We start from the raw sequence: 27441 nt of genomic DNA on the forward strand, positions 1-27441 counted from the left end.
GAAATGTGCTCTGATGAAGTTCATCTGTAAACAAGTCAAGAACCTCAGTTGCAAGCCACTGTGTGGGTTCCCTTGGCTCTGTATACCTGCTCCTTACAAGTGGGCCACCTTTCCTGGCATCCAACCTGGAAACAAATCAACTCGTCCAAGCCTATCCCAAGTGAGTGGTCCCAATAATGTCTCAGACATAGAAACAGACTCTCAAATACCTAAAACAAGATTTATTGCATTTCATGCAGTTGGAAGTCCATGCAGCAATGGAGATGAGCACAATCTTTAATGTATTCAAAAAATAAAATAGTGGGCAGAGCAATGCACAACGTCCTAGCTCTCCTGGGTCCTGGAGAGAAGGGCTGGGAGGAAACCAGCTCTCAGTGGGGAATGAGTTCATGGCCCATGGGCAAGAAATGTTTCCACAGCTTCTGGATCCGGAGGGCTGGCTGTAGGGAAGGGGCAGAGAGGAACGCTGGTGGGAAAGGGTCTGACTTGCTCTGAAGACAGAACTGGCAGAGTGGAAACCCTACGCACCCCTAGAAGGGGGAGCACGGGCTGCTGCTTAGCACTGGCGGTTGAGTGCCCAAGCCAGAAACACACAGAGAATTTTCCTCAGCTACACACTTCAAGAAAATGCCATAAATATGTTATTTAATATTCTTGTTTCATATAATTGGACACACAGCTCGATATACTGAAATATGATTCCTTGGAGACAAAAATGGAAAAAAAAATATTGCATCTTTCTGTTGTAGAATCTCAGTCCCCAGGCATGGAAAGTAGTGCACCAGTATCTTAGCCTGCAGGAGGCACTGAAGTCCCAGGTCCTCTGGTGAGGGAAGGTATGTCCCCATAGCCTGGGTCTCTATGGCAAACATGTGTTGGGTGTCCTTGGCCTTGCCAGCTCAGGCCCTCAGTCTGCAGTCACTTGGGGAGTCTGCCCATCGGAGGGCTGGCTGGCTGACTGAATGAACATGGGCTGGGTGAGCTCCTGGCCTGCAGGCATGGTGACTTGCTGGATCTGGTACAGCTGCTGCAAGAGGTAGAGAAAAGAGTGAGGTCACTCCTAGGGTAGAGGCAGGCAGCTCTCTGTAGGATTCCAATTGGGTGGGGTCCCAGATACCTTAACTACTACCCACTGTCAGAGAAAAGCAGGATAGAGTAGCAGTCTTTGTAGTGGGAGGGAGACAACAGCAGCAGACACAGGAGACATCAGACTGCCATGTGAGATAGTTTACTGGACAGGGGAGCTGCATTGCCTGAGTTGTTCATGTCTCTGTGCTCTCTAGCTAGCTCAAACTTGCAGCACTCTTTTCTGCTCTGACAACTACAAGCACTTGACCAGGGTACTAGCACCTTGCAAACCAGAACTTTCCCACCTCCTTTCCCCCAAGAGTTCTGCAAGGAAGCTCAGTTAACCCTTTACTAAAACCAAGCCTGTCAGAGTGAAGGGCAGGCTAGCCTCCTTGTTTCTTGGGGTCCTTAAAAGAAACCCCCAGAGGAGCTCTGGCCCAGGAGCCTACCGCTCATCTTAGTAGAGACCAGAGGGGCCAGAGGCCAACTCCTTTCTCTTTGGGCAGCATAAAACATAAATTTGGACATGTCACCTATCTCATCCTCAGTGGACCCTAGGACCATGCTGTGAGAGAAAAGCAGGCTAGCAGAGAAGGCCCCTCTTTCTTAGGGGTCTAAGAGTGCTTAAAAGGTCCTATGTTCCTTCATTTGAACTAATCTACACATTAAGTATACTGGCTTAGGAAACAGTCCTAGAGGAACAAAGAGAAACCCTGCAGACTAGCACCGGCTCTGTATGAATATGCGAGTGAACCTGGAAGAGGCACGCCCCACCCACAGGGCTTAGTTCACTCACCTGAGAGATGGCAGTGTGGGCTACATAATGCTTAAGGCTTTTTGTTTGTTTGTTTGTGGATCCACAGCCTGCAGCTCTAAAGGCCTTCTACTTGTGTAACAGCGTTCTGTCCACAGCCCTACCCATCCAGTCTGCGTCCCTGGACCCTACCCAGCTTAGGCTGGGTCCCTACCTGTCCATCTGTGAACTGGCTGAACTGCTGCTGCCCTTGTTGGACCTCTGTCTGTGTGATCTGTGGGACACAAAAGGAGAGATCAGGCATGTTAGCTACAGGTTTTATTAGCCCACCACATGAAGATTGAACAACACAAAGCCTACCAAGTGCTCAGAACGAAGGATAACAGCAAGCAGGTGTACAGCGAGTCCTTCCCAGTCTCCTTGCACTGAGGGCTAGCAAAGACCTGGCCCTACAAAGGCACATCAGAACCACTCTCTTCCTTCAAGGTCTGAGGCTCAATGAGAAAACACAGCTCCTCAGCTTTAAAGTTACGGCTTTGAAAAGAAGCCCTAAGTTTATTTCTCAGCAAGTGAAAGCAGATTGGAAAATAAAGGGCAAAGAGGTGAGTGGTCCCTTTTGTCCTTGGAAGGTGGGCTCCAAACCAAACCTGTATCACCCAGATTATCTGACTGCAATATGAAACACCCTGAGCAGCAGCCTTGGCCCTCACAAGCTCTCACAGCAAGTCATGAAGTACTTTTTTCCGACACTCGGTATGCACCTTCTGGGCCAAGGAAGAGAGATGTGTGCGGCAAAAAAAAAAAAAAACCACATTTACTCCACACACTTCACATCCTACAGAAGGACTTAATACTGACAAGCAGAGCTACAGCATAAAAACGACAGTGGCTGGGAAGAGTTGGGCAAGCTGGGAAGACCAGGGTGTGTGCATTCAGGTCTGTGGAACATGTGATTTGCAGCAGCCTCTGGACCAGCTTTTGGAACAATCAGAGCCAATCTATGAGGTAAAGCTTGTCCTCTCATGCGTCCTAAAAGGTCCAAACAGCTCCTGCGAGCCTACCAAGGACGCTGTAAAGACCAAGAGGGGAGCAGGTGTGAAGGGCTACTTCTTACTGCTCCTCATCCTAGGTCTTCCTTCCTTAAGTCCTTAAGATGTTTGAGGACAGCAGCTCTGGTTAATCCATGCACTTCTCTAGTGGAAAGTCCCTCTGGCATAAATGCCGGCAGGATAAACAAATAAGCCTGAGACAAATGACAATTCTCACCAATTAAGGCTAACTGTGCCTTGTGGCCAGCAAAATTGTTATTCACAGCAGCTGAAAAGTTTAATTTACCTTTAAATCACATGTATTTTATCCAGCATGCATGCAACAAACATTCATTGAGCACCTACTAGGTGCCAAGTTGTAAAATTTATATCATGGAAATTTTAAGTGGCCTCAAAGTACCCACTTTTTAAACCTCCCCTTCTCCAACTTTCTGGTTTCTATTCCCCCGATTGGTCTCTGAGGAACCACAAACCCTTCTCACTTCCTCCTTCTGTTTCCATGCAATAAAAGGCTTCTTGGATCACAAGTATCTTAAATGCTTTTTTTGTTGTTTTTCCAGACAAGGTTTCACTGTGCATCCTTGGCTGTCCTGGACTTGCTCTGTAGACCAGGCTGGCCTCGAAACTCACAGAGATCCACTTGTCTCAGCCTGGGATTAAAGGCATGCACCACCACACCGACTCAATTCATATGCTTTTATTTATTTTATGCACATGAGTGTTTTATCTGCGCATACACCTGCATGTCAGAAGAGGCCATTAGAGGACATAAATGGTTGTGAACCACCATGTGGTTGCTGGGGATTGAACTCAGGACCTCTGGAAGAGCAGCCAGTGCTCTTAACCTGAGGCATCGCTCCAGCCCCAATTCATATGCTTTTAAAGAAAAAAAGGGTGATGGGCTCATGGGCATTAACAAGAAACCCAAGAAATTTATGTTCCCATAAGCAGGTAGTGGGGATGGAAAGGGTCCTTTAATGATTCCAGAGATGGTCCCGAGCTCAGACATCTTACTTTTGGCTCATTCCTTACATTTGCTCAAATAAGATCTTTGGAGACCTGCTGTAACTCAGCTCTGTCACCACTGTCAATAGATACATCACCAGAAATGTAACTGGGCAGACGGGTCCAGCTCTTAAACGATTGCTGCTTTTTTTGGGTCTGAGGCAAAAGGATCCATTAACAATGCATCCCCTTCACCACTGTCCCCCATGATCTGCAAAGGATGACCACGGCCCTCAGGCCCAAGGCCTGGGGTGAGTAACCCCCTTGGCACTTAGGACTCAGCCTTAAAGACTATAAGGAGAATGTGTGTGTGTGTGTGTGTGTGTGTGTGTGTGTGTGTGTGTGTGTGTGTGTGTTGGGGGGGCATGTTTCTCTGGCTGAGGCTATCTATGGAGGTAGAGAAGTAGGCTTTTCCAAGGGTTCAAGAATACCAGGACACTACTGCCATTGGGAACATAGCCTGGCAACTAGGCTTCCTCCAGCCTGAGTGTACACACTTCTTCTGGTACTCTTGAGACCTCTCTGTTTGTTCTTTCACCCTTCAAGAGCAAAATGGTAAGAAACATTGAATCCAATTGTCCAGTCAATCCCATCTGCCCTTGGATGCCACACAGATAAAGGTTTGGGATAAATGGTTCTTGCTGAAGGATGAGGTGATGAGGGTTCTGTGTCGGGCACTCTCTTTCCTACAAGGTGGCAGCCACTGATCCTTGCCTCTGGTGTGTACATACCTGTTGGGCGTTGGTGGCAAGTGTCTGGATCTGCCCCTGCACGACTTGGGTGCCTGATACAGGCTGGGCTAAGCGGATATACTGCAGCTGGCCGGCATTCAGCTGCACCTAGGACAGGACAGAGATAGAAACCATAGGGGACTGAGCACAATCTCAAATACACATACTTCCTATGACTAGAGTTAGGGACTGCCCATGCCCTCCAAGTCCCTCGAAGAAATCTACCCTGAAAAAGTCCTTTTAAACAGAGGCCAGAACAAGAAAAACATACAAAAAAGAACACACCCTAACACGGCCACACACTCATCATCTGCTGGCAGTTGGCTATTTGACCAGAGCTTATCTGAGGCTTTCCTTAGACTGCCCGATACTTCAGAATGACTGAGCTTTAAGTGTAGGCTTCTCCCATCATCTTTAGACACTGTCAACAGTTCCAAGGTTTGCTAGAAGCCCAAAACAGATGGCCGTCAATCTGAGCCATTCAGCACATCTTGGAGAAAAAGCCTGGCCTGCTTTACTATCCCTGTCCCCAAGATCCAGGACCAATGGTGTGGGTGTGGGCACATGACGGGGGATCTGTGGACCTTGAAGATTCTTGATGTTCAGCATTAGCTTCTGGCCAAATCCTCCCCAGTGGAAGCAGGGTCAATAAAACTCTCACAGAAAACCCCTCCATGGGATTCTGTACAAAATCCTTGGAGTTCTTTATGCTCACAATGATGCCTCAGGTAACTGGCAGCACAGCAGCCTGTGTTTAATTGTGTGCTGAAAGCCTTAACTCAGGCTCTTAGAGTTCCATTGTGCCGTGAACATGCTGTCGCTTTGAGCTGGGGCTGAAGGGAGGAATGAGATAGTTACTGAGACCTGTGGCTCCACAGAGATAAAGGGTAGCTGAGGTTAGTGGCTGTGCAAGCCCATAACTCTGGGGTTGAAAGTTCCTGGGAGTAGCCGGGCGTGGTGGCGCACACCTTTAATCCCAGCACTCGGAGGCAGAGGCAGGTGGATCACTGTGAGTTCGAGGCCAGCCTGTCTACAAAGTGAGTCCAGGACAGCCAAGGCTACACAGAGGAGCTCTGTCTCAAAAAAGAAAAAAAAAAAAAAAACCAACAACAATAAACAAACAAACAAAAACACAAACAAAAAAGGAAAGAAAGGCAGTTAGTTCCTGGGAGCACAAGCACAAGCCAGAAAGCACGCTCCTAGCTGTCAGCTCGCTTCTTTTGCAAGGAAGAACTTCCTCAGGCATACAGCATCACACCATTGTACTGGCACAAGCTTCTTCCTGGCTTTCAAAAGCTAACTTCATTGCAGGAATCTAACTTCCATGAGGAAAATGCTGACAGGATAAAGTTGTGCCCTACATGCAGTGCTATACCAAATGCTTCTCTGAAATGCTGGCCTCAAAGGATTTGAAGCATCAAGAAAAACAGAAGTTCCTTTAAACAAAACACACACACACACACACACACACACACACACACACACACACACACACACCATGCACCACAGGCTGACTCTGAACTCACTACTAGCCAACACTGAACACTAATCTTCCTGCCTCTACCTCCCAAGTGCTGGGATTAAGAGCATGCAGTTTGTACAGAGGGAAGGATCGAACCAAGGGCTTCAGGCACGCCTGGCCAGCACTCTACTAATAGTGCTGCACCCCTAGCCCAGAACTCAAGTTCTTGGCGAACAATTCCAAAGTTATCTGCTTGAGGCAAGATAGGGGAGTCACAGCACTTAAATCTGTTGAACGTCCGATTCAATAGAAATACAGAAGTGTACTGTGACCTGCATCACTTCCTTCCAGAGCCAATAGGAACTGTTGGGAAGTTGTGCTTGAATTCCTTACCAAATCTATATTGCTGTTTCCTGTTGACATCAAGCCACTTCTGTGGATGAAAGTGGTTTGGAAATCTAGAAGGCGAGCCAAGAATCCTAGGGTGAAAAATTAATGCCTTGTTCCAGGTGTAGGTAAGGCTCCTAACAATCACAGGTGGTCACGACCTTCTAGCAGGAGATGACACTGCAACAACTAGGGCTGCCAGGTGATCTGCTTTGTTCTTAGGCTTGAGAAACCTAGACTAGAGTTGCTCTGTGCCTCGGTCCTCTGCGACACAGCAGCTCGACCGCTCCTCGTGGCTTTGCTGCCCAAGTTCCTCAGCAAGCCTCTTCTTTAGCTTTCCTGAGGGAAGTAAAGGTTCTGCTTTGAAAGTCACCACTATTACAGAACTGCTGAGTGGCCTCAAGAGTCTGGAAATGTCAACTTCTTCTTAGAAGGCGTCTGACAGCAGCGAAAATCAAGTACTGAGCTCTGTACCAAATCTTCTAACCAATACTTTGTTCCACAGAGGGGTAAAGTCCCTACTCCAAGATGGGAACTCTGGTTTATGTGACCTTATTTTGGTTCATACAAAACATTCATACAAAAAAAGAGAGCCATTTAGGAGGAAGGTCTTAGAACTGGTGGCTGAAACAATGATACAAGGTAGAAGGCAGGTATCTGGAATTACTAGTATGTCTGTGTATGAGAGACAGAAGAGGGAGAGGAGAGATGTACTTACAAACTTTAGTTTCCTAAGGTTTTGCTTGGTCTGTTACTTTACAACTTAAGAAAAGTTCCTAAGCTGAAGAAAGGGTGCTCTTTGGGCTTTCTTTCAGAGAAGAAGTGGCAAAGCAAGTCCAAGTGGGTTCCTATCAGCCTACATTTCATAAGGGACTATTCCACTCCTTCCCATTCTGATCGCAAAATGATCAATGCAGAGTCTTTGCTAGTGCTTAGACAGTGTTTTCCGTGTGTGTGTGTGTGTGTGTGTGTGTGTGTGTGTGTGTGTTTGTGTTTTTAAATGAAAGGACAGAGGGCTAGAATGGTTCAGCTGCTCTTCCAGAGGACATAGGTTCAATTTCCAGTACCAACACAACAGCTCACAACCGTCTCTAACGCTAGTTCCAATATGCCTTCTTCTGGCTTCCACAGGCACCAGGTACAACTGCATGGACATGGTGTACAGACATATATTCAAACAGAGCATCCGTATGTATACGAATTAAAAACAAACAAATACAGGTTAAAACAAACAAAAACAAAAAACCTAAGGAGTGAAATCCCTCAAGGCAAGCAAGAAGCTGCAGTCTACAGTAAAGGAATGGGTGAGTTAAATGAAGGTCAAAAATAAGCGTTGCTGCAGGCTCCCCTGGGAACTGACTCATGAATGTGCAGCAGGTGTTACGTATGGCCTTCCCTACATACCTCTCTCTTACTCTCTGCTAATCAAAAGACAGGTCTGGGGGTGGTGAAGTGGCTCCTGCTGCCAAGCCTGATGGCCTGAGTTTTATCCCTAGGACCCACATGGTGGAAGAAAAAGTTGTGGTGCCCAAGTTCCCTGCCAAATACATACTGAAGCTTTCAGCTAAAACCCTGAACCACTTGTACAGATGAAAGTCCTTGAAAAACCTCATGACACACAGCTGTCCCAATTTCCAAACACACACAAAGCAGCATACTTACCCATGCACACGCAAATAAATGCAGTAATAGCAACACTGCTACTAACAACAACAACAATAATAACAAGCAGGGCAATGGTGGCGCTCGCCTTTAATCCCAGCACTGGGGAGGCAGAGGCAAGCAGATCTCTGTGAGTTCTAGGTCAGCTTGGTCTAAAGTGTGAGTTCCAAGACAGCTAAGGCTACACAGAGAAACCATGTCTCAAAATAGCAAAAAAGCAACCCCCACCCCCGCCAATAATAACAACAGCGATAGGCATGAGATATAGCTACCACGATTTCTCTGTGTAGGTACAGGAGGGGAACAGAGAAGAACTACACCAGGGGTGAGGCAAAACCTGGACTGAAGCGGAGCGGAAACGAAACACTGAACAAAGCTGGGTGTGTAATGGAAATACTGACACCATGAGCTGAAAAGATCCATGCAGCTGGGGCTAGCGGGGCCAGGCTTACCGGGATCTGTTGGATCTCTCCCGTGTTGGTGATGATCTGCTGCATCACCTGCATGGTCTGTCCAGTGCTGCTCTGGGCCTGCTGGGCTTGACCCTGAGGTTGGGCCTGCACAATCTGTACCTGCTGACCTTCTCCAACTTGCATGGTCACGGGTGTAGTCTAGAAGGAAGAGTCAAGAGAGAACTGCTTGAGCTCTGGCTGAGAGCCTGCAGAAGTACAATGGGAGTATACACACACTCCATTAATGCCTACATTTGTCACCCTCTTAACACGCAGCCCAGTGGATATACAACACAGCTAGAGTCAAGTCTGAAATAGAAACAAGAAAGCCAAAGCAAGTTTCAGGTTGAAGTGCAGAATAGCTACCTAAATCTAAACTTAAATGCCCGGGCTTCAATTGCTGCAACTCCATAGTCCTTCTGTGATGGCAAGGTACATACAACATAGGAAAACAAAACAAAACAAACAAACAAACAAAATCAAAGCAACCAGAACAACTGATACAAACAGACCCATGTCACATTAGGAGCAGGTGAGTCTGGAGAGCACTGTAAAACAGAGTGGAGCCTACACGAGTGCATTATACTTAGGGTCCTAGACTACATCATAGACATGAAAAACACTGAAAGGCAAATAAAGCACACAGGCTCATCTCTAAGGCCAGGCCTAGTACGCATAGGCTTTCACCGTCAAGCAGCAGAGTGAGCCTTGGCCACCTAAGCCCGGCAGTTGCTATGGAACATAACATAGCTCACCACAGAAGAGAGTAAGGACACCAGATGCTGCCCTCGTTCAACAGTACTCAGTAAATCAAGAGCTTCAACAGCAGAGAAGGAAGAGCTCAGGTGTAAGAAACTTCTGCCTTATGACCATGACTTGCACTTAACAGTTTGTCACTATGAAGCCAACTCTGAATCTCAAGACCTTAGCCCTAAATGTGCTTTTTGGTTTTTTTTTTTTTTTTTTTTTGGTTTTTTTTTTGGTTTTTCTTGGGGGAGGGGCATTCAAGACAGGGTTTCTCTGTATAGGTGTCCTGGAATTCACTCTGTAGACCAGATCCACCTGCCTCTGCCTCCCAAGTGCTGGGATTAAAGTGCTGCCACTACTACCCAGCTCCTTTAATAGGATTTTTACAGAGAGAAATAAACCCAGTGTATCCGACTTATTAGGTAGTGGGAGTGGTAAGAGATAGGTGGAACAACTACACATTAGACATGATTTGCCCTGCTCTGAGCTAAGAATCCTGTCAATCAGATGATACGGGGAATCTCAAAGAATCATGGGCTTCAAATGATGCTGTCTGCCATTCTGATGTTAACTCTCAACTACACAGGTGACCCAGACATAACAACGTGCTAACTAAAACTATGGGGCAAGGGGTTGGTAGCTAGGAACTACAGAAGATATTTAAGAGATTACTAGGTAAGGAAAAATTACTCTGAACTGGAAGAGGAGAGACAGCAGTCTTAGTAAAAGTCTCCTTGGTGGGCTAGGACAACAGCAAACATCTCTTCTATCTGTCTAGCACGATGTTCCACCCACCTATCCCACATCCCCAGAAAAAAGAAGTTCCCAACTAGAAACAGAAAACACTGAATTCACTTCACCACCGTTCCTTCCAACTTTGCTATACTGTATATTCTATCTTAGGAAAGATACCTGCACAGTCTTTACTATCCATTCACTATGGGTCCAAAGAGGTATGACCCAGCCCCTGGATACCCTGAAGCAGCCGGACAGCAAAACAACAGCTGGAAGGGACCACCTTCAACTTCACCAACCTCACAAGCTTTCTCAGCTCCAAGCCCAGCAGGTCTTGGTTGGAAGGAAGACAGAGATTTTTGCTGACCAAAAAAAAAAAAAAAAAAAAAAAAAAAAAAAAGCATGCTGCCAATTCATCATTGTATTCCATCAACCCAATTTTTGAGAGGATTTCTAAGGTATTTCTAAATCATTTTAGGAAAATAAGGGCTTGTGTTAGCATGTCAGCTGCCAAATCACCTATGGTGTGCCCTGCTGTAAGTAGAGCAGCCATGGGCTTCTTGGGATAATCGCCAATCAGGGCTATCCCTTGGAACCCTCTCTTTAAGCTCACTCAGTAAAGGTACCAGGCCTTTGGCAGGTAAAGCTCTCTCACTGCAGAGGCACAAACAATGAGCCAAAGATAGTCCCTGAGGCGTCAGGGTGCAGCGACCGCCTGAGGCAAGGACTGGGCTATATCTGCCTAGCAGTGTCTGACAGAAAGCACTCAATATAATTCTATTTTATGTATAAATAAATGAGCAAGGAATAAACCCTAAAGTCAAAATTAATATTTAAACCCATCCCACCCCAGTGTTTTTCTTCTAGGCAAATTTAGCTCTTTACTAGAATATACAAGACTCTCCAGGATGTGTTTCCTGGACATGCCTAAATATCTTCCATGCTAATTAAATTCTCACACCACTTCCTTTGCTGTTTTTCACTTTTTGTCTGTGTGCTTGCTTTACTTGTTGAGACAGGGTCTCAAGTAGCTGAGTCTGGTCTCTAACTCCTAACTCTTCTAACCCCATGTCCAGAGTGCTGGGATTTTATGTGTATGCCACCATGTCCAGCTATTTCTCATCTCTAAGCCTCTGACTATGCTGGTCCTTTGAATAGCAACACCCACTGTATTAACACTTCCAGCGATCCCTCTAAACGCTACATTATTCTCTTCAGGAGCCTCTAACCACCTTGTCTTCCACCAATTCCTCTCATTTTTTATAACACTCTGTATATAATTCTAAGTCTGTCTTAGTCTTACTCATCCCTGTGGTGGTATAATCTTTAAAAATATTTGTATCCCCAACTAAGACTACTGTGAATTTCTTGGAAATCAGGATTGTTTTATCCATGCTTATGTCCCCAATACCTAACGTAAGACTTTACTCACAGAGGATGCTCACTGATGAATAAATAAAGTAATGACTGACAGAATTTGGATTCAGAGCTCAGTACTGAGTCCTCTGCAGCCTCTCATGACTCCCAACGGATGGTACTGCTCTCAACAGTACTATGGGGGAGAGAAAAAAATCCTCTGATTACTATTGTCAAAAGAGAAGGTCACCTGACACAAATACAGTAGGACAGAGAACTGCCAGAAAGGAGAGGTATGCAAGCTGGCAATCATACTGCTCTCCCCTTTAAGAGTACAAACTCCAGTCCTGGTTTAGACAAACAGTAGGTGTGGAGTCCACTGGAAAGACCTTATACAGATACCCTACTACTGCTCATGGGGGCATTAGAGAATTTATTTTTCCTTCTAAAATGTATGAGCTCAAAGGGATCCTGGAGAGCATCTTGTCTACTGCACTTTCCTCATCTGACCTATGAGGGAAACAGGGTGATAATTTTGCTTCTGTGATTCAATGGAGGAGAAGCTTAGGTTTCCAGACATCAAGTGCAGCACTCTTTAAAGAAATGATGTCCCCTCTCTGCACTGGTCACACCTTCCCCACCCAAACCTAAGAGCACTGTGTTGCTGGGCAGGTACCCTCGGCACTCACAGACCTGACCCTGCTGAGGCTGGGCAATGATGATCTGGCCAGGCTGGATGGTGGTCGTGGAACTGGTGGTCTGCTGGCCTTGCTGCTGCCCCTGGACCTGGACAGCAGTGGGCTGCTGAGCCAGCGTGAAGTAGTACTGGACAGGCTCCGCAGGAGTCACAGACTGGCGCACCTCCTCCTGTCGGGTGGAAGGAGAGGCAGGTAAGGGGAAAAAAACCGACTCAGCAACCGTCACAGTGAATTTCCACTCTTCCTCCAAACAGGCTATGTGCAGTTGCCTGCCGAATGCTGAGCTCTCCACATTTGCAGTCAAAGGAAAAGTGGAATTTGAGGAGACCAGTTGTGCTAAATCAAACTAAAAATAACAGCTTCTATAAGCTTCACAGAACATACAGCCAACTTTCTGAAACACTGAGTAATCATCCATTGTGTGATGAGTTGCAAACAGGCAAATAATTACCGTAACCAACAACCACGCACCAGCAGCACTTGTCAGTAGATTCTGACAAGGCCTGTGATGGAAGAACCATGCTACCTGCTAGCAATGGAGTCCCATAAAAGACAGCATCCCCCCATTCCAGGATGGACTTATTAAGGAGAGGGGAAATGGCCTTTTCTGGGTTAGAATTCCAGAGCCAGCTTTCCACAGCACACTGAAAACTCTGTGCTCACCACAGACGTGTGTATCCCCAGCATCACATTTGAGTCTAGTTGCACTTAGCCACAGAAGTACAACCCAGGGGGCCTGATGATAGCTCTCCGCTGGGGTGCTGCCTTGGCTGACTAGGGAGGCAGTATTCTGTCCATCTGCTGGGTGAAGAGATTGTTCTTCAGCTGACGTTTTCCATGGCAGAAGGAGTAAACAACCCTCTCCCAGCCACTTTGAGCTCACAGCTGAGAGTGTAGGATGTTTACACACACTACAACATGGTTACAGCCCAGGGGTTGGTGGGCCCCTGACCACCCACAGAGATCGGCATCTCATTCCAAGTGACCTGTGACACATGGTGTCCCTGTCTAAGACAACAGAAGCATTTGGCTACATGGGCTGAGTAAAAATATTAGCTAATTTTATTCACTTCCTAACACAGAGCTAAGCCTGTCAGGTCTCAGAAAGGAGACACTTCTAAACTGAGACCTAACTGCCTAATGTTCTCCAAAGTGTACCTCATGGCACTGTCCTCATTGCAAGATTTTGTACCTGCATGGCAACTAACTGCCAGTTCTGCTCCAATATAAGTCCTATGAGGGCAAATACTGCCCGTCCCTTGCTTGCTACCATCCCTGGTATTCCCACACAGGTACTGGTAAATGCTGCCTCAGTGATGAGTCTTAACTTAGACAAGCAGAAAGCTAGAGACAGAAAAGTACTTTTCTGAATGCATACCAACTGTGGGACAAATTCTTCTGAACGCAACAGCTATTAAGCTAACTCTAGACACAGTGCCTAAGCTCTCCATAGTTCTCCTCAGATCCTGTGACCATGCACACGGGAAAAGCTCTCCTTGTAGTACTGGCCTGAGTGCTTTTGTGTTTGCCTGCTAATACTGTCATTGGAATCATGGACAGCTAGTCTCTGAGACACAGGAATCACTACATAGCAAGGTTCCCTAATGGTCAGCCACCCAGACCAGGAAACTACTGCTAATATTCTTGCTATATAAGCAAGTCTTTAACCGTAAGCTGGCCTTCTGGGTTATTGTATTCTGTGCTTCAAACCTAAATAGTTTCAGTTCTCAGCATGATTATGCAGAGGCAAAAGGAGGGCAGGAGAATCCCTTTTATTTTCACCTAGTCTCAATTTCCAGAATATTGTAAACTAGGTCCATTTCAACTTCAGTTTTTTTTTTCCCATTTTAAGCAAATGCCATAGCAATACCCCTTTACACCAGAAAACTGAGGCCAACTACTCTTTCCAAAGCTGTGGAAATAAGTTCAATATCTATTTTGCTCTCACTGAGGTCTCCCTTCCTATTTTATAAATAGGAAGACCAGACCTAACACAGAAAAGCTCTTGGCTGTGAAAGCACTAAGGACTGAGCAGCAGAGCAGCTGAGGAGGCAGCAGAGACACTGGCACTTCCTGCCTCTGACCTGTGACAGCTCCAGGTGTCCATGGTTAGAGTTAACAAGCACTGAACATTTTTTTAATAAGACAAAAAGCAAATTCTTTAAATGCCTCTGCCAGAACACAAAAGTCAGCTTTAACAAAAGCTATCAGGCAGGCAGGTCGCCTCTCCTATGCTTCCTACTGCACCCTCTCAGGAATAACAAACCAGACAGTTTCTAGGACACTGTTGTCAGGACAAGGCTCGGCAGCTTTCAGACCGCTGTGATGGAAGGAGGTACAAGTAAGTTCTTCCACTTTATGAAGACTCATTCTGAAAATGAAGGCCAACCAGCAAGGGAATGATAATGCTTGATTTAAAGAAATGGGTGACACGGTAATGACATTTCAATGAGCAGGAACTTTCAACTCATAGCTTAGCCTAGTGGGGAAGAAGTCAGCCCTCAACTACCTTCTACTTGCACACAGTCTACTTACTTCCATGGAAAAAAGAGAAATAAAGATTCCAAATCATCTCTGAGAAGTCAGAACCATAAACTCACAATTTAGTATTTCCCTTTTCCAGGTATGGAATAGTCCATGGATGATACAGAAGCAGGTATTTGCTCAATATTAACAGTTGCCTTCTCCAAGGTGGAGACTAAAAAACAATGCAGGTGAACAAATAGCATCACGTCACAGGGTCGTCACTACACTGATGAGCAGCCAGCTCCAGATTGGGAAAAAAATACATTTGCTTTAATAGCAGAGTGACCTGCTGCCTTCTTCACAGGGTGTGTTCTGGAGAGTAGGCACTTTTAAAGGACTTCAGGAGGTGCCAGCCAATTTGGAGCTTGGGAAAACTTCGTTGTCTATAGAGAATTAAAAAATGCTATCTTAGAATTTCAGGCCTGCTTTCTGCAATCTCAACCTTTAAACGCTAGGCAGCAGCTGTCCTGAATAGGGTGCCAATCAATAGCTCAAACACCTACAAAGAACTAAACCCACGCAGCCTAAGGAGTGCTCCTGCTGGATATTCTTTAAAGGGAGCTGGACCAAGCATCGTAGAAGCACAGCACTCGGGAAGCAGAGACAGGCAGCTCTCTCTGAGTTCCAGAATAGGCTGGTCTAGAGTTTCAGTCTACCCGGGGATACACAATGAGACCCTGTTGCAAAAACCCAAACCAAAGCAAAGAAAAAAAAAAAGGGGGGGGGGGTGTGTGAATCAGAGCACTTTAAGTCTAATACCCCAAGAGAGCCAGAAAGACACACAATTTTGGAGAAAGGTAGGACAGTGGCTCTCAAATTGTAGGTTGCGAGCCTTTGGGGGAGTTCAAGGATCCTTTCACCTGGCTCAGAGGTTAAGAGCACTGCCTGCTTTTCCAGAGGTCCTAAGTTCAGTTCCCAGCAACCATATGGTGGCTCACAACCATCTATAACGAGATCTGTGGTGGCCTCTTCTGGTGGTCAGGCACACATGCAGACAGAATATTGTATACATAATAAATAAATAAATCTTTAAAAATGCTTTCATCTAAAACTAATGGAAACCACATATTCATGATTCCCTACAGCAGCAAAAGTACAGTTCTGAAGTAGCAACAGAATTGTTTGGCCGGGGGCCACCACAACATGAAGAACTGTGTTAAAGGGCTGCAGTATTAGGAAGGCTGAGACCCACTGGTGTAAGACCACACCCTTCCTTCTCTTTAGTCAGTCTATTCAGCAGGCAGCCCACAGTGAACAATAAGTTCCTACAGTAAGTGCAAGGCCTGATCACGTCACAGATCTTACCACCTTGTTTTTAAAGGTGGCTCCTGGTGGACACATGGGAGCAAAACTCCAACAAGGAAAGCAAACTCATGGTGTTATTAGCTACAAAGGAACAGAAGCAGTCTGAGTTCTTGTGACTTCTCAGAGAGAAAGGAATCACCCCAAGAAAAGGAGTCCTGTTCATGAGCACAAACCTGAATGTCTCAAAGCCGATGAGCGCAGCCGGGGACGACTGTGGCAGCCTGCCGCTGTAAACATCCGACTGAAAGCTCCTCTCAACACCTTACAGCTTCCAGTCAAGGATGTTTACAGTAGCAAAGACTGCCCCCCAAAATAAAGAGCTTCACTGAGGAACACCCTGCTCCCATATAGAGGTGACCCAGGGCTTGGTAACCCCAAAACTGTCATGCAGGGTCAGAATTAGTGTCAAATAGAATGTCCACTTCTCCAACACACTTTCTGACTGATTACTAGTACAGGTCAGCATGGGGAGAATGGTTGTCATTAAATGACTCCAGACAGCATATTACAAAATAATTTGTTGAATAAAATAAAAACAAGCAGGACATGGTATGGCTTTGCTTCTACGAGGCTCTGCCACTACTTTCCATGCAAACTGTGTGAGTGAAACAATTAGTTCTATAAGACAGGGGTCTACCACAATCACAATTAAGAGTTGTATGCACCCAAATGCTGAACCAAGCAATTGGTGTGATCTTTGGAGGTGAACAGGCAGAAAGAAGTGAGGGCAGATACTCTGTTCTTGTAATGGAGAGAAAAATGTAAACAGTGGTTCTAAAACTCAGCTGGCCACTAAAGCATCTGAGGAGCTTTAAATGTTATTGATTCCTGGGGTCATGGTATCATAGGCTCTGACTCGGTGGAGGAAGGGCAGAGCCAGCACACTACAGAGATAGCACAGAGCAAGACAAGCAAGGCCACATGCTCCAATCCCATCACTACGCACAAGAGAAGCTGTTTCTTAGAATCTCAAGTCTGACTAGCTGAGAAAGATTTATTTTAGATCAAGAAATCCTGAAATAGCTTCATCCCACTGTCTGTGACTAGGCTTTAACATTCACTTTGTTTTCAATGCAACGCCACTCCAGAGGCACTGAGTTAAAAGTACCCATCAATGAGAAGGAGATGTTGAGGATGGACTGGAGAGAAGCGACAGGAACAGCAAATGCCTCCAGTGGGTGGAAGGAGCCCTGGACAGCACTTTGCCCGGGCCCTGCAGGCAGCACTGGGCACGCCCTCCCTGCTCACCTGGCGCTTTGGAGGTTTCAGTTCATCTCTTGGAACAATATCGATGAGAAAGTCGAACTGATCAAATTTTGTAATTGCCATAGCAATATCATTCCTCTGTAACAAAGAAAAACAGAGTAAAAAACTGGCCTAGGAAGAATCTAGTTCTTTTGGCTTTGTTATTCTTCAAGTAAGATAGGGTAACCTCCCCGGCCCCCCAGCCCCCAATATCTGGGATTAAGCCTATGGTCTTATATAAGCTAGGCATATGTTCTAAACTGAGATATTCCACAGCCTAAGGAGATCATTTTTAGGCTGCACTAAATATCCCTAGGTGTATCCAGAGCTAAAAATAAGAACAGCTAAACTTCTATCAGACTTGTTGGACAGAAATCAATGAAAAAGATACAGGTATCTTGTGCTGTAGGGTGGGATATCTGAGCCCGACTCACTTTTCTGCTTGTTCTGGTGTCAAAATCCTCCGTAAAACTGTCAAAGTACCATCCTCTAACTAACTCAGGACAGAGCCAGCAATCTCAATTGGCATTCTGTGGTCAGCAGGGTCAGCCCATCAGTCACTTGTTGACCTTCTCAAGGACCTACACACAATTTTTTTATAGGCACTTATAATCAAGCTACTTAATCTTTATATGTTAGCTATGGATTTTAATTTAGAATGCAAAATGATACTGCTTAATGCATAGTTTAAATCTGAACTTGGGCCTGGATGATCAAGCCTGAATTGACTATAGGTAGGTAGAGAACATAGGAGTCAGCTGACAAGAATGTTACAGCTTGCTCAGGTGGGCTCTCTCTTCAAGTCTGCTGGTCCTCTTCCCTTGAATTAATAAAAACAGACGCTTCTTGGGGGTAAGATCTGAGTATCTTATTGAAAGTGTCAAGGTAAAAGAAAAAACACTAAGCTCAAGTGAGTGATAAACTTTAAGTATATAGAGGAAAGTAAACCATGAAATGTATTTAAAGATTAACTACTTGATAGCTGAATGAAGTAAGGGGTGCAATAAATTTGTTTTATTTTTCAAGACAGGGTTCCTCTGTGTGGCCCCGGCTATCCTGGAACTTGTTAGAGTAAAAAAAAAAAAAATTTTTTTTAAAGATTTATTATGTATACAGTGCGCATTAGATCACATTACAGCCTCCATGTGGTTGCTGGGGATTGAACTCAGGACCCCTGGAAGAGCAGACAGTGCTCTTATCCACTGAGCCATCTCTCCAGCCCCCATAGAGTAAAAATTTAATGACAGAACTTGGGAAGAAAATATACAGGTACTCACTACAAACTTGATGTTTGAAATCCTTCACTATAACATAACAAAGAAAAGCAAACAAACTCATAAAAACAGTCATCAACCTCTATAACCCACATCTTAAGCAAAGGGGACCCATGAGACCAAACAGGAAGGATGGAAAATTCCTGTTTTTTTCTTCCCTGGTATCTGTCATGGCCCCAAGCCACTGAAATGCAAGCCTCCAATCCACCCTTCTTGCCAACTCCCAGCCCGATAATAAACCCTAACTAAAGCAATGCATATCTTAAAATCTGCCAGAACTCATCCAGGATGCGTACAATAGTATCGCATTCTTGACAATGTCACCTATTCAAGCTAACTAAACAGCTCATCCATGGATAGAATGAAGGAGAAAAATAAACAATGCCTCCACACATATACACAGGCAAAATTTTTCTGGAGTCTTCTGTTAATATAAATATACTTTAAATAGATCTTTTTTTTTTTTTTACCCTTCTCATAGTCCAGGTTAGCCTTGAACTTGCTATATAGCCAAGGACGACCTTGTACTCTGGAACGTCCTGCCTCTACCTTCCAAGTGTTAAGATTTCAAGTATATACTATACCCATTTTACTGTGCCTTCCCTTTAAAATTTTTGTTTGGTGTTTTGTTTTGTTTTGAGACAGAATTTCTCTGTGTAGCCCTGGCTGACCTGAAACTCACTCTGTAGACCAGGCTGGTCTAAAACTCAGAGATCCTCCTGCCTCTGCCTCCTGAGTGCTGGGATTAAAGGCATGCGCCACCACCTGGCTTACTGTGCCTCCCTTAATATTTTACCAAGTTATACTCATTTCAGTGAAATCTGGAAATTTAAGCTGTTTGGATTTTGATGAGCGCATACACCCAGGAAGTTAACAGCACGCCCTACAGCAGAGGCAACAGCAGTGGTCACCACTGAAGGTGGCACTGCTTTGACATCATACATTAGACAGTTTTCTCTAGGGTCTTCACTTTCATACAGTTTTTAGTTTTGCTGTGTTGTGTGATGTAGTAGTCTTTGTATCCTGAGTCCTAATACATTTCTTGATGTATCAGAATTTGTTTATATATTTCTGATGGGTTCCTATGCTGTTTCCAGTTGGGAGCTATTACAAATACGGTTACTATAAATACTCTTATGTAAGATGTCTACATTTCTGGATGCAAATCTAGGAGTGGAATAGCCATGTTAGAGTGATCATGTGTTTAACTCTATTCCAAATTGCCAAGTAGGTTTTCAAGAATGATTGCACCAGTCTAAAATCTGGCCAGAGGTAACTTTGGATACATTTTACACGAATACTTGAAATTATTTCTCTCTGACTTTAAGTTATTCTGGCAGATCACACCAGCATTTGCTGCATTTTTAAGCTGTTATTCACAGATGACTGGTGATGCTGCACACGGGCTTACTGACCACCACCTTTCATTTTACTTTATTTATTTATTTTTTAGGCAGGGTTTCTCTGTGTAGCCATGGCTGTCCTGGACTCGCTTTGTAGACCAGGCGGGCCTCGAACTCAGAGATCTGCCTGCCTCTGCCTCCCTAGTGCTGGGATTACAGGTGTGTCCCACTGTGCCTGGCTCTCTGTTTTACTTTTTAATCTGAACTGACCTAGACAGTAGCCTTTATAAGATCATATATATATATATATATATATATATATATATATATATATATATATGTATGTATATGTATCATACATATATATGTATATACGTATATATGAGAGTAGGAGACAGTGTGCCGACACCATGCATATTTTTTTTTAATTTAACTTTTTTGCATAGTGGTTGGGCATAGTGGCACATGCCTATAACCTTGGTACTCAGGAGGACCAAACATTCCAGGCCTAGAGTTGCAGAGGTAGCTCAGTGGTTAAGAGTACATTCTGTTCATTCAGAGGATCCAAGTTTGGTTCCTAGCACCCACCTATTAACTCCAGCTCCAAGAAATCCGTTGCCTTCTTCTGGCTTCCACAGCAAGCATGCAAGCAGGTGCGCACAGTCTTTTTAAATAAGTGGAACAGGGAAGATAATTCCAGGGCAGCCTGGACCACACAAAGACTGTGTCCCAAAATTAAATAAATAGCAGAGCATACAAATCTTAACTTGTGTGTATGTGGTGTACGTATGTGTGAATGCATGCAGAGGCCAGGATTGATCAGGGTCTTCCTAAGTCTCTCTCCACCTTAATTCTTTTTTTTCAGACAGTCTTTCACAGAATCTGGAACTCAATGAAACTGGCTGAAAAATGAGCTCCAGGGACCACCTGTCATTCCTGTCAGAGAAGCAGACTACCACGTATGGCTTTTTACATGGGCTCTACAGAGCTGATGCTTACGACGCAAGCACTTACTTTACCTACTGAGCCGTCTCCCAATCCTTTCTATTTACTTATTTTTTGAGATGAGGTCTTACTATGTAGCCGATTTACCTGAAATTTACTGTATAGACCAGACTGGCTACAGACTCCCAATGATCCTCCTGCCCCTGTCTATTGAGGGTGGAATGACAGGCTTGCACTATCACGCCCAGATACAAATCTTAACTTGCACTCAGTGTCCATCTGCACTGGATGGAGACTCCACAAGCATATGATTTGTGTCTGTTTTAAACACTGCTGACAGATAGAGCCTGTAACAGTGCGTGTCATGTTGTACATGTCCAGTAAACATTTCCCATTAGAAATGAGTAGGCGTATACATTTCCAATTTTGTAGTTAAGAAAAAGTAAGGAACTCAATGGCTTTATTAAAAATACTTTCAATATTTTGTATCCATCACTTTTGCGGGGGGGGGTATCTGGAAAAACCTTTCTTCTAGAACAGTAGTTCTCAACCTTCACAATGCTGTGACCCTTTAATACAGTTCCCCGTGCTGTGGTGACCCCTGTCCATAAAATTATTTTATTGCTACTTTGTAACTGTAATTTTGCTACTGTTATGAACCATACTGTAAAACCTCTGATGTGCACCCCTCAAAGGGTATGAGCAATAGGTTGAAAACCACTGCTCTAAGGGCTAGTGCCTAGTTAATAAGAAAGGATTTTGACTTGCAGGTTAAAATAAAGAGAACACTGACAGGTGGATCTCTCAGTGAGCTCAAGGTCAGTGTGGTCTGCACAGTGAGTTCTAGACTAGCCACAGTTATCTGATGAGACTCTGAATCAAACAAACACATACAAGAGAACACTGGAAGCAATTTCAAGGAACGCAGACAAGGTAAAAAAGAAAACAAAACAAAAACAACAACAAAAACCTAGCGCACATTAGTGAGTCCTTGAATTCTTTTGGGGATTGCCTTTTCCTGACAGCTCCTAGCTTCTAACCAGAAATCACATCTGGAAACAGACAAATTCTGGATCTCTTACACTTTGTTGCTAGTGCGGCAAGTAAAGGGAGAACTCCATCACTAAGCTGTGAAAATCATGTGAGAACTAGAAACTAATATTCTTAGAAAGGAAATACCATCATTGTGTCTACAAAGTATACCTGTTCCAAAAGAGAAAGATCACAATTACATACCAGCTTGGTGGGGGTCCACTGGTCCAAAGCACAGGAGAGAAAAAGGCAGGTGAAGGCAGTTGCTTGCCCTAGTTTTTTCCTCAATATGAGTCTGCATTACCTGAAGAGTACGGCGCTTGTTATCCTCTGTGTGGATCCAGGCTCGAAGAGTCAGCTCAGTGATAAAAATCTGGGCTGCCTTTGCAAAGAGAACAGGGGCTTCTGCACTGATCATCTGTAAGAGATTGTAGGCCCACACTGTCATTCAATCCAGTCAGTCTCTTGCATCAACACCTACCTTGGGACAAGAGCTAAAACAGAAGGTGCTGGCCTCTAGAGCAAAACAGATGCCAGAGCAGGAGTAAGACAGGTGACAGGAAGAGGAGAAGAATGCTTTTTTGTTGTTGTTATTTTGTTTTTGTTTTTGTTTTTTGTTTTTTGCCTTAGTCAGTCTCCCCTGTCATATAAGCCAGACTCCTTAGATACTTGTTTCTCCTCCTGCCAACACCCAATGCTGAGGTTATAGGCATTCTGGTGTGCTTTTTTTGGTTTCTAAAACAGTTTTTCTGTTATTCTAGCTGTCCTGGAGCTCTCTGTGTAGACCAGGCTGGCCTTGAACTCAGAGATCTGCCTGACTCTGTCTGGGATTAAAGGTGTGAGCCACCATCTCCCAGCTGGAGCTTATACCTTAAGACACAAGCATCAGGCAGAGACTGGAGTGATACGGGCTTTTGAAACACTTCTTCCAATGAGGCCACATGACCAAATCCTTCCCCAAAGCTGGACATGGTGGCACGCATCTATAATCCCAGCACTCAGGAGGCAGAGGCAGGTGGATCTCTGTGAGTTCAAGGCCAGCCTGATCTACAAAGTGAGTCCAGGACAGCCAGGGCTGTTACACAGAGAAACCCTGTCTTGAAAAACAAACAAACAAAGAAAAAACCAACCAAACAAACAAACAAAAAACCCCAATCCTTCCCAAACAATTCTACCCACTGAGACTCAAGCATTTAAATGTATGAGCTCTATGGAGGCCTCTCTCATTCCAACCGGCACATGTACCTTTCTGATAGTCTGAGCTTTTAAAAAGCAAGCAAGCAAGCAAGCAAACAAACAAACAAATAAAAAAGCCATTAGTGGATTATACTTGTGCGAGGATTAATCCCTGGCCATTTTTCTATTCCTAGGAATTCACCTCTAATTATGATTCTCAGGGAAGAAGAATTCTGTCTCTTTACCTCTCAAAATGTAGATGGCGTTGAATTTGCAAGGAAAACTAACAGTTAGTATAACATTCCCCCTTTTATTAGCATCCTTCCTCGACTAACTCTATGGGATTTAATGGGATAAATATTCTATTTGTTTGTGTTCTGTTATGACAGGTGTCGCCTCATCATATAGCCCAGGTTTGCCCAGAACTCTTGGTTATCCTGTCTCTGCCTCCTGAGTGCTGGGATTATAAGCATGTGCCAACACCCCTACACATTTTACAGTTATGGAAGTATGCACAAAAGTGAAATGACCATGTATGTTGGTAGAACCAAGATTCTAGTTCTCATTTTATGTATCTTTAACTCTATAGCTGGTCTGTTTCTGTAGCTCTTTACAGCTTTGGTTGAACTTGGAAGTCACACATATTAAGGCAGTTTAGTACATGTCAGGCACTGTGCTGGGTACACAGGCTACCCCCACTTATTTCCCTTAGTAACACTAGAATTGTCTTAAAACAGCAACAGAAAAGTAACTAAGGCAGTATAGTATCACCATGAGAAATTTCTCACAGCTCAGAAGAAGCTAGAAAATGCCACAGATGCTGAGGACAGCAGTGTTCTGTGGAGCTGATGTACACGGATGCTAAGAGGACAGCAGTGTTCTGTAGAGCTGATGTACACAGATGTTTACACTCTGTAGTGAAAAGAATCAGGGGCAGCACCTGATCTCAAAAGTAAACACTAAGTATCTTGGGGGGTGGGGTGGGGGGTGAAGTCCCACAATATCCCTGATTTTCAAAGAGACATCATTTAATAATTAAAGCTGTTCAATTAAAGGTCACTTCATTTTAAACAAAAGCCAAATAAAACCATAGGCAATATATCATATTTTCATCTTTGTTAAACCGTGAGGTCTAGAGGAACGATAAGTACTCATTGCTTTAGAAATTAATGTGAATTCATTCACCTTCACATCTTCATCCAGTTTCATAATCTTCTTAATGCGAGCCAGCGGGAGTTCCTGTACTCGGAAATCTTTCTGAAATGAGCAACAAGAGGCACATGAGTGTGGGGTTGCCAGCAAAGTGGCAGAGCACAGGCAATAGCAGACAGACCGGTATATAGCCCCAGTTCAGGAAATATGGCAGGGGAAGAAGAACGGATAGATTAACAAAATACAAACTCCAAACAAAGTTCTTCACTTAGGCCTTGCAGAGCTGCAAACCCTCAGTGTGCACTCCTGAAGGAAAGACAGCCTCTAACAGGTTCTTCGCCTCTGCTCAGTAGGTTCATTTCAAGTATCTCCTCTTCTTTCTTCTTCTGTAACCAAGTTTACTCACGTACAACATGCAGATTAAGAGATAAAATCTCTGCCTCCAAGGTCCTCCCTATCCTATGGGTTCTTTTTTTGTTTGAGACAGGGTCTTACTGGCTAGCTTCAGATTCACAGAAGTCTCTCTGCCTTTGCCTCCAGAGTGCCTCCTGGCAGCTCTTTGTTCTGTGGGAACCTAAGGGTAAGAGTAAACCAAGCAGCTGTTTTCTAGAAACAGGCCTGCTACTTTCCTCTTAACAAAAATGGGATGGAAAATATACACCACATCAGCTGGGATTTAAGAAAGGGTTTTTCTGAATATCACCACTCCACTTATGTGCCATTTAAGCTCTTCCTCCTCCTTCTCCTCCTCCTCCTCCTCCTCCTCCTCCTCCTCCTCCTCCTCCTCCTCCTCCTCCTCCTCTTCTTCTTCTTCTTCTTCTTCTTCTTCTTCTTCCTATTTGAAACTGCTGCTATTTAAACACATGTCCAAGAGTGGATATAATTCTAGAAATAAAAATTAACTTTGAGCTGGGCAGTGGTGGTGCAAGCCTATTATCCCAGCACTTGGGAAGCAGAGGCAGGAAGATCTATATGAGTTTGAGGCCAGCCTGGTCTATAGAGTGAGTTCCAGGACAGCCAGGACTACACAGAGAAACTCTGTTTTGACACCCCACCCTCCACCCCCAAAAAAGTCTAAAAGAACTGGCAGCACAGAGGAATACCTTCAAGGCAGAATCTGAAAAAAAGGTTCCTAATGTCCCTACATAGGCCAACAAGCTTCTTGGCTACACTCAGTTCTACAAATTCAAATATCACTTTTTCATCTTTTTCTTTTCAAATCTGGTAGCATTCTCCATGAAGCCTCTATTATAACTAACCTTGGAGTGGTAGAGGCCAAGACATCCAGTTTATTACTACTTTACAAAGAGACAGTGGACATCCTCTGTCTAACCTTGTTTCTGCTCCTCTTTCATTTAACTCATCCCTGTAGCCTAACCTGTAACTATGTAAAAGTAAAATCCTATTCCTATTTTTGAAGAACTTGTAATTTGTCAAAGATAGTCATATCAGAAATATTATATAGTCCCCATCTTACACTAGAGAAAGTGTGTAAGTCCCACAGGGACACAAGGAAGGAAGCCACTAACCAGCTGGCAAATTGGGGCTAGAGGGAAAGAAGAGCTGCGAATTGTTCCACAGAAAAGGTGACACAGAAATGCTGTTTAGTGACACTACGACTTGCACTCTCACAGAAAGAACAGTAAGTACCAAATACCACCTGTAGCGTCAGAAGCATGGCTCAAGAGCGAGGACAGCAAAAGCAAAGAAGGAGTTAGATTAGAGCCAGACACTTGAACACATTTTTTTAAATGTTTAATCACAGCAATCTATCCCTTGCCCTCTTACTAGTGTGGCACATCTCACAAGATAATAATGCTCAGAAATGTAAGAGAAAATGTGAGGGATGTAACTCTTAAAGTGCCCCCTGGATACACACAGCACATGACCATAAGAGTTAGCTCTCTTGCAAATGTCTTGCCATTTGTCATTTAATTTCATGTCCACAAGATTTTTCCAGAATTATGTAACCAAAGCCCAGAGTTATCTAGCATGTGCGCATGTGCACACACACAAACACACATCCCCAAATCAAAAAGCCCTCTTAAACCAGTGTGGCAGCACATGCCTGTAATCCCAGCACTGAAGAGGCAAAGGCAAAATGACTACTTCAAGTTCCAGGGCAGCCAGGGCACCATAGCAAGATCCTAATCGCAGAACAACCACACAAAGAGACGATCCAAGCATAGTAGTGCACACCACCCCATACCTCAAAAGGCTGATTCTAAGACTAGATTGGGTCACTAGGACTGTCTCAAAACAAAAACCCCCCAAAAGAAACAAAACCCCAAAATGAAACTTTTTCCAACTTGAAAAGAGTGTAATATCACTTTGAAAGTTCTAGGAGATGATTCCTGATTTAAAGCCAACAACAAGTAGACTAGCAGAACACAGATACTATGAAAATAGAGTGCAGGAACACAGGAGTTGAAGAAGGGACGGGGGTGGGGGGTGGGGGGGGGGAGGGGGGATGAAGGAGGATGAAAGAATGATGAGCTATCCAAAACTGAAGGTGTGGTGACAGACACCTTTAATCCTAGCACTCAAGAGGCAGGCATGTCTTTTATGAGCTCAAGGCCAGTCTTGTCTACATCGAGATCCTCATCACCACCTGCACCCCTCAAAAAGGCCTCATGTAAGCTTTAAAAAAACAAACAAAAAACAAAACAACAACAAAAAAACCTTGGTTTACTTTTGTTTTTGCTCCCCCCCCCCCCAACAAGGGAGTATGAATGGAGGTGCCTACCTGAATGGGCCACACTTCTGTCAGAAATCATCGGTTACTAAATGAAATTTTCAGTGCCAGGTGTGGAATACCTCCCTACGAGTTAATAATAGTCAGGGGAGCCTCAGAGGTTCCCCAGACAATACAGGCTACTGCTCTTGTTCTTGGTTGCCCACTGGAGTTAGATAGTAAGCTCCTATTGCTAAAGACACAACACATTTTGATTGAAGGAAAGAGAAATTTAACTAAGACTGACCTCCATGCTGACTAGCTTTAATAGTGCCTTAGGGTGCTATGCAAGAGAAGTTATCAACTGACTTACTGAGTGATAGATGGTGCACGGCCTAACCCTGGCCTGAAAGGCAGGTTGTGCCTACTACTGCAATAGCGGCAAGACTATATGGTGGTAACCAGCAGCTTTCTGACTGAATTGGAAGCTGCTCTGCAGGAAGGAATTCTTGTCTACAACTCTAGATCTGGTTTAAAGGGGGGAAAGACGATGACGACCTGGGGGCAGGGGGAGGGGGAGGAGGCGCAAACGACAGACCCTATTACTGTTGGCTTTGTTTTTGTTGTTGTTTTAATGTAAAACTACCTTCTAAATATTTACAT

At 44.4% G+C, this 27441-nt stretch overlaps 1 protein-coding gene across 4 annotated transcripts in view; it reads right to left on the minus strand.

The window, feature by feature from the left end:
- Nucleotides 1-215: 215 nt before the first annotated feature.
- Nfyc (nuclear transcription factor Y subunit gamma) overlaps nt 216-27441 on the minus strand; it is a 71592-nt gene continuing 44366 nt past the window's right edge. For all 4 annotated transcript variants that reach the window (XM_051171584.1, XM_051171587.1, XM_051171585.1 and 1 more), the window contains 8 exons: nt 24138-24209; nt 22081-22194; nt 17186-17281; nt 12102-12275; nt 8571-8729; nt 4608-4715; nt 2037-2096; nt 216-1027 (listed from right to left, as the gene is read on the minus strand). In XM_051171584.1, the coding sequence (XP_051027541.1) occupies nt 908-1027; nt 2037-2096; nt 4608-4715; nt 8571-8729; nt 12102-12275; nt 17186-17281; nt 22081-22194; nt 24138-24209 (903 nt within the window). In that variant the 3' untranslated portion in view covers nt 216-907. The remainder of the gene's footprint in view (nt 1028-2036; nt 2097-4607; nt 4716-8570; nt 8730-12101; nt 12276-17185; nt 17282-22080; nt 22195-24137; nt 24210-27441) is intronic.

The sequence above is a fragment of the Acomys russatus genome, chromosome 29, assembly GCF_903995435.1.
Source record: "Acomys russatus chromosome 29, mAcoRus1.1, whole genome shotgun sequence".
In the NCBI taxonomy this organism is placed as follows: domain Eukaryota; kingdom Metazoa; phylum Chordata; class Mammalia; order Rodentia; family Muridae; genus Acomys; species Acomys russatus.